Below are 11,494 nucleotides of genomic sequence, written 5' to 3' on the forward strand. Positions count from 1 at the left end.
AAAAATTGCATTCAACTCCACACAGTGATGGAAGCATAGTTCCAGGGATTGATGCTGACATAGCAACATCATCTATGAACGATTCTGACATTAATTTGGTATATAAATGTGGATTTAGAAAATTATGGTTCAGGAAATTTAGAAGAAGTTAAGACTCACCATTCTGACTTACAGCATCTTTTGTGATTCCCAAATACAAAGTAGTAAATGACTGAATATGACTGTGACTCCAAAAGCTTTTCCTCAATACCAATGCGAGCTTTAAAGAGTCCTCCTTACTCCCCTGTCAACTTGTTGCCATGTTGTGCACTGAGCTAACGGTGTTTATGCTATCTGAGCTAAGATTGAAAGACAAAGGATAGATGTAGTATTTCCAGGACAGCTGCTAAAAACAGCTAAATAGCATTATAGCTGAATCATATCCTATATATTACAGAGAAACTTTTATCGAACAGCCATTACAGTGGAAATCAAAAATTCCCCATTTCTATTGGTTTTATACTTAAGCATTTTCACGAGTGGAAAACAAGACCAAGGAAACTACAATATGTGCCTGACTTTATTACTTTAATAAACAATGCAAATATTCCAATCTGGATACTTTACCAATAGTACAAAGCTAATGCTTTCCTGAACAAATAAATAATTGCAATAATCAAAATAAGAAAGCTCTCATTAAATAGATGGAATCCAAGACAGGAAAGTGAAAAAAAAAAAAAGAAAGAAAAGGAAGTGGTAGATTTTTTTTTTTTAATGTAATTGGAACAATGTTATCAAAACATTTAATAAAACAAGGAAATGGTATATTTAGAACACCTTTAACTGTCCTCAGCCTCAAGATTTATGTTATTTCCAAACTTTGCATAGAGCTGAACTTTCAGGTCAGATAACACCCTCTGAATTGATTCCACTCGGGATTCTAATGCTTCAATTTCTTCTTGTAAACTTTTCTGAAAAAGAAAAAAATCAACCAGTTATGTAAGCAACATATAAACAATAAAGAGGTACCCCTTTGCCAACTTTTTGCCAAGTCTGACTATAAGACTTATTCCAGTGCCAAACAAAGGCTAGCATGACTTTGTATACTGACATCCCAGTTATGACTTACCATGCATGCACATCCCCCTCCTCAAATCATAAAACAAACATGAACTTTAGAAAGTAAAAGGTTCAAAGGATGAACAGCTCATCCCATTCCAATGCTCATCACACTACCGCAGCCAGTACAGTAAAGGAGCTCTCTTTTGCCCAGACAAACCTTTGCTTCCTCCAGCATCTCTTGTGTCTCTTCTTGGGAATGACTAATGAAGACATCTCCAATTTGGTAGGGTATCAGAAGTGAATCACCATCATCAAGCATCATGATGTCATCACAAGCATCTTCCAAATTCTGAAGTTGTTTCTATTTATCAAGACATAAGAAAGGTGAGCACTTTGCACTAGGTAAATTCTCCAATGGACACATTGTCACGCTATCAGTTGAATAATGAACTCAGTGAGTCCACATTTTGGGCAAAAATCCTACCTACCAGCATGATATCAATATGTTTAATAGAACGGTTCCAGAGCTGTAATTTAGCATAAGTGTTAAATTCAACAGCGCTGTACCAATAAAAATTTCTAGTCAATACTCATTATCTGTCATTAATAGGATAATTAACTGTCTAGACAAGGGAAATACAGCAGATTTAGACTTCACTAATATCCGATATGCTTTTACACAGGAGTTTTTTAATTTGGCTAAAGAACAGAAAAAAACAATAAATAAGATGACAAATGTTAATTAAGCAATCCTACTTTTGCAATAGAGTCCCAACATCTTACGCCATCAATGGAACATCAACATAAAAAGGCAATGTTTTTGCAATATACATATCTGGCAAGGTAATTATAGAAAACATTTTGTGACAGTACTAGCATTTTTTAAAAACTTGGTAAAACTTCTCTAGAAATGCTATGACTGATGTTGAAGGAAAGTGAATTAATACTAAAAAAGAAAATTAGAATGATGTATTCTCTTCAGCCTAGCAAAAGAAAACCTCTGCACTCATAACAACAATCTCTGTCAACACATCGAAAGCAGAACATAACAAACAACTGCCTTACTGGTTCAAGAAAAAATAAAATATGAACAATCTCAGGCAGGAAATTTTAAGAACACTGCAAACAGCCATTATATATAGAAAATGCTTCATATATGACAACAAAAGAGTTCCAAGAACTGCATGCAGAAATATGCTAGTGGCCTTTATTTCTCATGACTTTTTTCCACTTTTAACATTCTCTGGCTATCTTCAAAGTAACAGGAATCCCATATTAGAATGAAAGCATTACTTATGGTAATCCACAGCCCCTATTTTCTGTGTTACAACCGAAAATTAATTCAGGGCAGTGAAGAACAAGCGATATTTGAAGCAAATATACCTTTTTCACTTCTATTTCTTCTTTCAGCTCTGTGATCCTGCTAGTATTTCTTGCAAACTTGTTAATTTTCTGTTGATCTTCAAAAGTAACATTGACATCTTCTGCAGCCTGCAAGAAAAAGATCAAAATGAAGATTTCATTTCTTACATTAACTTGAATCTCGCTATGACTCCTACAAAGCTTCTGAAAAATAGACTTACAACCACTACATTCTGATTATACACTTGACTCCTTAAAACGCCTCTTCAAGGATACCAGCAATATCCACGTTTAGCTAGGCAGAGGCACTAGTAACATCTAAATAGAACACCAGCTATCCATGGCATCCTAATGCCAAAGGTTGACATCACTGACAGTTGAACTGGACACCTCTGCTCCAAGATCACCGCAGGGTACAGCACAGCGTAACACATCGATGTAATCTGTCAGCAACATCATTTTATGCTAACTGGTTAGCTGTGATGTGCTACGGTGCTACGAGAGATTTTAAACGCACAGAACCATGCCTCACACAGACCCTCCCCAACTGACCTGTGGAGGTGGGGGCAGGGGCCGCGGTGGGCGACCCACTGCTGGGCACGGGTCGGGGGTTCTCCATTTACAGGCGGTTTATGCAGCTAAGAAAAATAATTTCCCAGTTTACAACAAACTGCACCAGCGCAGGCTCCATAACGTCAGTGTAACCAAAGCCGCACTTGCACGTTTGACGGCACGATAAGCGATTTCGACAGAGCCAAGACAACAACGCCAGGACCTTAATCCACCCACAAACGACCGGGGTATTTTCGGCAGGGCCTAACCCGCAGCTGGCCTGACCCGGCAGCGGCCTAGGAAAAGGGACCACCCCCCTCCGGCCCCGCACCGGGCTGCCGCCCGGGGCGCTGCGTGAACGGGGGGGTCAGGCGCTCAAGGAGGCACTCTGGGGTTCCGGAGCGAGGGCTGGGAGGCGGCGGGAGGCAGCGCTGAGGCGACATGGCCGCGCTGCCCCGCCACCGAGAGACAACGGCCCCCAACCGCCGAAGGGCCCGGCCGGCCCGCCCCGGGAGGCAGCAGAGGAGCTGCGCCCTCCTCGGGGGGAGCCCACGGCGGAGAGAGAGGCCGGGAAGGGGAAAAAGAAAAACCCCGCCGTGCCCTCCTCCCACACTCACCGCTTTCTTCATGGTGGCGGCCATGTTGGTGGGACTGAACTATTCACCCTCCCCACAGAAGAGGAGCTGGGAGCAGGAGAAAACAAGGGAAGACGAGGGGAAGCGCCTGGCAGCGGCCACCCTGCGCGGCCCGCGGCTTCTCCCTCTCCCCACCGCCCCTAAGGCCGGCGGGCTGTCCACAGAGCACATAACAAACCTGAACCCATCCCCGCAGCGCTTGGTACGTCCCGTTTAAAGGAGTAGAGACCCGACTCCGCCCCCTCCGCCGACCGAAAAAGAGGCCTGTGGCTGCAGGCTGCCAGCGTGGCCGCCAGGTGGCGCTATGAGACGGCGCTTCGGCTTCCCGCCCTTTCGGTGCTGATACCGCAAGCCCAGCGGGCGCCCGGTGGGGGCCCGGCCCGGTGCACCAGCAGCAGCACCACCAGCACCAGCCGCCGCCGCCGCCGCCGGGTGGGGTACAAGGTGCCTGCGGCGGGGAGGAGGGCCCCCGAGCGGTGAGAAGGGGGCGGTCGGGCCCTGCCCAGCCTGAGGCCAGGGCCAGAGACTCCTCCGAGCTGGCCCTGGCCCTCGCCAGCCAAACCAGCCGCCTTTCTGGAAACGGAGGTGGAAAAGGCCTTCAAGTTCAAATCATTGTGGAGGGACTTTTTTAAACAAAAATAAGTATTTTTCTGAAAAGGCTGCTTGACAGCTCCTAAACAGGAACAGGGATAGCTGGCATTTATGCTGCATAATTGCCTCCACATGCTTAAGTTTATTTAGCTTCTCACAGCTACAAAACAAAACAAAAAAAAAATAAAAAACCAAACCAAGTCATCATAACATTTCACAATCGCGGGGGAGAGGCCCGGCATTGTACGTTCCTGATGTTCAGCTGCAGTGGGTACAAGGCCCATGATCCAAAACCATGGGGCCATGGTGGATGGGCACATGTGGATGTTAAATGACATGAGGGCTCAAAACTGACAGGATTTCTGTAGGCATTTGCACTGGCGGACGCTGGTCTAGCTGCTGCTGCTGGCAACAGTGGCTGAGTCTCCTTGAGAGTCTGTGGTCGGCTCCTGCTTGGGTCTGCCAAGACCTTCTTGAAGAATGATCCACATCTCCGGTACCCGTGAGCTTTCAAAAATTTAAAGACACCTCAGCTACAAAGATTTCCAAGCGATACGCTGTTGTGCCAGTGTCAGGTGGTGATGGCAACAAGCCTGCAGTGTAAGATACAGCAAGGTTTTTGAAAATACCTTCAGGTGTTTTGCTGTGATTCATCTTTCTGCTATGCCCTCCTGTGAACTGCAGCTGAAAGTTGTTAGAGCTAGACCCAAAGACAGACCTGGGTACGGAGGGTCCAGGGCCCTGGACGGTTGCTTTTAAAGCGTCTGGCTTTGGAAAGGAATTTGGGAAGCTGGGTTAGAGTCTGCAGCTCACTGAGCAGTGTCTGGGGAGAGTTTGGGTCTTCAGAAGGAAAATTAGACAGTGCTGTGACCAAAGAGCTGTCTAGGGTCAGCACATTCAGTCCCAGGCAGCCAAAACTGCTGAACCTTTTCTGGCTGCTGAGAATTGCCTCCACCAGTTTGGAGTCCAAAGATCAAAACCATTTCCTGAAGGAAAAATGTATAGCCTTTCTTTCTCAAGCTATGCTTTAAAAAGCCTAATACCCTGATTGCACGCAACTGTCTTGTTCTTCAGACAATTACTGATGGTAAGAGAGGCCGATATACACTTCCCTGCTGTCTGATGGCATCCAAATTCACGTCTCCCACCCCCCTCCTAATGCCTGAACCATAAATAACACTGTATGTTATCCAGTGACCGTTTTAATGAAAAACATAGGAACAATCAGCAGAACAGATTGCTAATGTTTGCTTTTGTTAGAACCTCTTGTTGCTGAGTGAGAGTCCAGTTGTGCAGCTGCAGGAGAATCCTTGCTCCAGGATAGCTCATAAAAGTCCATTCCAAAGGGGATCCATGGAGGACAATAGAAGACAACACCCAACAGAAGAATGGGTGTATATTTTTAAAGTTTCCTATTAATTTCCTGCAATTAGGCCTTATTAAGATGAGCTGAAATATGGCACGCTTCATTCAAGTCTTAGCACATATACTAACACCATTGTCTGTCAGCCTTGACTTGGTCCATCGTAGATGGAAACAGTATAGCAGCCCTACTGCCTGCAAGAATGAAAAGTTTGGGTTCGTGCTTTATTACTTACAGAGACGGAGGTTACACCAACAGTGTTCAGCTTCATTTCATAATAGAGCTGGTTTAGGAGCTCTCTTATAGTAACTGCTTTTTGCTGAATAAATGTAAGAAAGTCACAACTACTTGTGGGAAAGATTGCAGCAGGTTTCTAGCTTAAAAATTAGCTAAGGGAAAAAATTTCAGAACTATCAAAATATTCTATAATGGGTATTTACTGAATGAAAAAGTTCTGATTTTTTTCAGTTCAGGATGACTGCTCATTTCAAAACTCCTGTTACAAACTAGTAGAAAAAACAGATTAGAAAAGAAAATATTTTGAGTGAACCTCAGGCTGACTGTTACATTTTATTTTGGTGCATAATTTTGCCTTGTTTCCCACTGAGGGAAAAAATTAATCACCAAGGTTCTCCCTGGAGAACTATGTTATTATTAATTTATGTAAAAACCTAATTCCAAGTCTCTTTTTCTCAGAGAACAAACTCTCATCTCTTTGGCCATTCTCCTACTCTCCCCTAAGTCACCTACCTTCTCTCTTCTTAAAGATCCTACTGTGAAAGGTTATAGTCTAAACCATGGTTATTTCCACGGGTGGATTAACTGAATAATACATGTTAGGTCCGAGCCAGTGTAATTTCCTTCAAGAGAAAAGGAGTGGATTTCATAAGAATTTGATGACTTGAAGGCTTTGAAAATAAATCTTTTTCTCCCACATGCTCAGGCAAGATTTGTGGTGTGACCATGTTGCCAAGAGTAACTTACTGTAGACCTTTCTTATGTAAATAAAAGTGAAAACAGTGCACGAGTGCAAACATCTAGTGGTGGAGTAAGATAAACTCATTGAACTCAGTGACCTCATTTCTCTTTCAGTTGCATAAAAGGACTTGCTCTTTCTTGTACTGGTCCTTGTTGTTGTTGCAAGCATGGTTAGCTTCACCTTGCACTTCGGTGGGATCCCTTCCATACTGTGTATAACCCCCACACCCTTCATCTTACGTCTCCTTTTTGGCTCTTTCACATTTTCATTTCATATTACTTCCTGTAGCCTTTTTCAATACAGCTCAGTGGGAAAGAGTCTTCCCATGCTCTTTGCTGCCTAAGTGAGTGGTTTTGAATTATGAAACTCTTTACCCTTTTCCCTGAAGTTACACAGAGCTCTTTCTTAGCCTTTGAGCATCTTGAAAACACCCACACATCAACAATGTTTGTTAATACAAGATGCATTAGAAATGGAGAAAACTTAATGGAGATGAAGTGGTTGGCTTATCTAGATTTAGCCTTTATGAAGTGGATTGCTATTAGCAAAAGCCGCACAAAGTTGTACTATTTTAATTGTGCCAGTATACTAAAGGGGTACAGCTTCCATATCATGTAGGCACAGAGCTGGCAGTAGCATGACATTTCCAACACGAGACAATGTGACTTACTGTGGTATAAAGGTCCTTATGTCAGCATGCCTACGTTTGCCCTTCTTGTACCAGCATTGTTCGTGGAATGGAGGTTGAAGAAAAAAAATCCCCTTCTAAGGGTGTTCTTTTCCAAAAAGACATGCTAGCTCTTAATGATACAAGTCTTAAGTATTTATAGGACAAATACCCCCTAGTTTTTCATTCTTTTGTGGTCTGAGGAAAGGAAGGCAAATTTTCTCAGATTTCTAACCTTGTTGTTATTCTTTCAGAGAAAGAAATTCCCCCGTTAGTCAAAAGCAACATCACCATTTCATCATTCAAGCCCTCCCTTATGTTCATATATACCCATTAGAGTTATTAAATTGCATTAGCTCCTTTCTGCAAGTCATCCCAATAAACTTCACCCTCTGTGAAGGAAACTTCTCTTTTGCCTCGCTGTAGTGCTCTGCAGGTAGTTCTGCAGCATCAGCTGGACCCATGAAACCAAGGGGAGTTTCTGCTGGCTGTTTGTGCCTGAGATGGAAGCTGGAGATTCCCTTTTGCTGGGAAATCCCTTTATGGTTAAGCACAGTAGAAGACCTGACTCCACCTTTGTGGACAGGATATTCTGTAAACATAGTGCTTTACAATCCCATAATTCTGGCCCAGCAGAACAGTTGTTGCCTCATGCTGGTTTTGTTTAAAATAAAAGGTAAGAGCTATCTCTGCAACCCTGCCCTTCCTCACCACTACTTGGCATCTCAATATGAACAGGGAATATACCAGAGTCCAAAATATTAGCCATGTATTTCTCTTACTCCACAATCCATCCTGTTCCAGAAATGTTTCTAGTGGTGGAACATCTCTCAGTTTACCGGGAACTTTTTGTGGCCTGTACTGGATGTCTCTCTACAAGGCCTACAGCTGCAGCATCAGTCTTGCTCTTTTTTTACTTTTGTGGCTCATCTTCAATGAGAACTCCTCACAAACTACCTGAAATTAGGTCTTCAGTTACACCTGTACAGGTAGAAATAATTTCCTTTCTAAGAGCAGCACTGTCAGTGCCAGTTTCAAGAGTTGGTATGTATTTCTTGAAAAATACACGTAAGGACGAGTAGAGTCCTGTTCCCTGCTTAACCATCACCCTGCTGGATTCTTTCATCTTAAAGCATTACAAATTTATTTGCCACTGAATCTGGAGGATGGTTCTAAACTCACAGCAGGTCTGTCAGTAATGTGCCTTGTCTGTAGTGTTACTCAGCATTTTTCAATCTGCACAGGTTTGTCTTTTTTCCTTTTTTTTTTTTTTTTTTTAGTGGCGGGAGTGTTGGCAGAATCACAGTGGAGTTTGGGAGAAGAGTTTTCTTCAGGGAGGTATCAGATGTTCTCATTTGATACTTTACCAAATAAAGCAATAAATATATTAAATGTTTTCCCAAGGGCAATAGTTGCATTCAGTAGTCATACATCTGAGGAAACTAAACTCTTCCCCAGAGAGGTCTGTGGCCAGGCATTTGAACTGAAATAAACAGCAGGATTTCAGGCAAAGGCTTTATCTGATGAACTACTGATGCAGTCTGCTCTAATCCCTCCAAAAGCAATGAACAGGAGTAACCAGGATGTGGCCCAGAGGGTATTGAGTTCAGCAAAGCATAGCCCAAGTGCCTTTTGGCTTACTAATGGTAAAGGGAGATAGAGTTTTCATATTTTCTTATGGCTCCAATGAAGACAATAGAAGCAAAATGCACTCAGTTCACAGCAATTCACTAGTTAAAGTTCAAACTCATCTCTGTGTTTTACAGAACTACTGCTGGATTAATAGTATCTTTTACATATCTATTAGACCTTTCATCAGAAAATGCTCCAGAGGCCACAGGCAACAATTCTTTCACACACACCATCCCTGGGATAAAACAGCAGTGCTCCATAATAGTTAGTAAAAAACATTTAAAATCTCCTATTTATTTGCCATTTCTGGGAAATTTAGAGACCAGATATAATTACCAAACTAATCATGGGCAAGGTGATGATAATACTAATAACAAGCACTCCTCCTCTCTGAACACTTGCAAATGGTCATACCCTTGGTGTTGTACATCATTCAGAAGGTATTATCCGCAAACGGCATAGAAGCTACTAACAGCTGGTGGGGGCTCTGAGTTCTGTGCTGGCTCAGGGGGGAGACACCACTTACTTAGTCACTAACTTAACCTCCTAAACCATTTTTCTCCTATATTGGCAAGAGTTCAAGATGCTAACCTCATGAGAACATCACCTATTATCTTGGTATTTCAGGGGAATTTAGAGATCAGATACTAATATCTGTGAAAATCTAATTCTAGAAATATAATACAGTATAATACAAAAATAACATGAAAGACTATATTCACACAGTTATGCTTTATGAGATTTTATAACAACATGGCAGTGCAGGAACAGTAAGATAAATATTTATTATTATAAGATAAATGTAAGCAAAATGTGCAAGAACAATATTGTTATTGTCTTTTCTGTGACAAACTGGATAGTAGCATCTCATAGAAATAGAGCCTTTGAAATCTTAGCAAGTAACAAGAATCTGTTTGCTTTCAACAGACTTGGTATGAGGTCAGTTTTACCTCAGCAGAAACACATCCATCAGACCGAAAGTAAAGTAATCTGTGCAAACATTACAGGCTTAATCAACAAATCCAGTAAATTGCATGAGTTTGAGTCTGATTCAAGTGTTTCTATAACCAGCTTTAGCAAATTCTCTCAAGAAGTCATACAACAGCTATTTTTCTAGGCAATTAAGACAGTCATACAACAACTAAAAGCTTCAGATTCATAAACGTAGATCTTTATTTTAAATTTCAAGTGTTGTTTGAATTAAAGGGATACTCAACATTTCCTGCTTCTGAAAGCTTTCCTTGCTTTTGGCAAACAGTTTTTGGTGACTTTCTTACATTGTAGAGTGATTAATACCACTAAAACTGAAAATATTTTCATAATTTTTCAGTACCATAATACAAGTGTATTAACGGCATGTGAACAAGGCAACTGCACATGTAAAATGTCTTAGCAGAAGGTTAAATGTATAATTGCACACAAAAATTAATATACACAATTACTCTTGAGTACACGGTTTCTGTAAGCAGAGCTAAAATCAAGATTAATTTCCCAATGGGGAAAAATCACCAAGAATTACTGTCTCAGAACGCATATAGCTGCATACATTAAATTTGGCAGAGACACAAGCTGTTAGTTTTTACAGCTGGAAACATAAATGCATAAATACCTACAGAATTTAGGTGCTTTTTGGATTTAGGATGCCTGAAGATCTACATTTTGAACTGTATAGAGATCTAACAATCCATGTCTCCATGTGATAAGGCAAATTGTAACTGACTCCTTTGGCCTGAATCTTGGGCATAATTTGACCACCCAAATGCTTCTTTAGACTTTAGGCAGAATCCTTCACAGTCCCTCCTAATGCTTCCCAGGACCCTCCTGCCCTCTATACCTTTAGGATCAGTTAATAAATATAGATATCTAGATACTGCATATTTACACAGGACTGTCTGCAGGTCTAACCTGAATTGGGTGCAAGCTGGCCTGATTCTTAGATACATCATCTAAAGTCACTAACACCCACCACAAAAAAATAAAGGAGTTTAATGGTAATTTATGGAATCTATATAATTATAGTATTTTGTTGATACTGCTAAAATAAAATGTTTCAATAAAGACGAGATCTAAAGACACGGTGCTTACATGTCATGGATCATTAGGCAGCATAAAAGAGCGTAAGTCACCCTGTTGAAGTGGTAAGGAGAATACTATTTACAGTATACCTTTTTGTGTCCTCCAAGATTTTTCTTTGTGTAACTTCATGTTACACTGATAACATCAGCAATAAATTGACACATTTTTACACTGTCATAAAAATACATCATTTGTTTGCAAGCAAATAACCAAATTACATCCCTACTCATTAGGACAAATATAAGATATAGTTAGATTGTACATTAAGCCTGTCAGATTGCAGAACATAAAAGGGTAGGGTGGGTGTCAACAGGAAAAAGATGCATTATGGACATCTGGAATAAACAAGGCTGAGAGAGGGAACAGGGCTTGTCCTATACTAGCTTAGTATGAAGGTATCCACCCACGATTATTGCTCAACCACAAAATCGTGATTCCAGTAGGTACTTCTGAGCCATCCTGAGGGATTCAGTTCACTCTGAATTCCCTCAGTTTTCCCCTGGAAGCGTTGAAGACTAGTAAAGAGAAACCAGGACTTCCACTATCACCGTCCATGGCACAATATCCACTTGTGAAATTCCTACCTCCTGAACGTG

The 11,494-nt window shown here is 41.5% G+C and overlaps 1 protein-coding gene across 1 annotated transcript; it reads right to left on the reverse strand.

Annotated features, from left to right (window-relative positions):
- Positions 1-541: 541 nt before the first annotated feature.
- On the reverse strand, positions 542-3,815 carry PFDN4 (prefoldin subunit 4). Its single transcript, XM_052787168.1, has 4 exons — positions 3,573-3,815; positions 2,425-2,532; positions 1,259-1,402; positions 542-950 (listed from the first exon to the last, which is right to left on the reverse strand). Exons 1-4 carry the CDS (start codon positions 3,594-3,596, stop codon positions 819-821), a joined length of 408 nt encoding a protein of 135 aa, XP_052643128.1. The 5' UTR covers positions 3,597-3,815; the 3' UTR covers positions 542-818.
- Between the last annotated feature and the right edge of the window lie 7,679 nt (positions 3,816-11,494).

The sequence above is a fragment of the Harpia harpyja genome, chromosome 1, assembly GCF_026419915.1.
Source record: "Harpia harpyja isolate bHarHar1 chromosome 1, bHarHar1 primary haplotype, whole genome shotgun sequence".
Classification (NCBI taxonomy): domain Eukaryota; kingdom Metazoa; phylum Chordata; class Aves; order Accipitriformes; family Accipitridae; genus Harpia; species Harpia harpyja.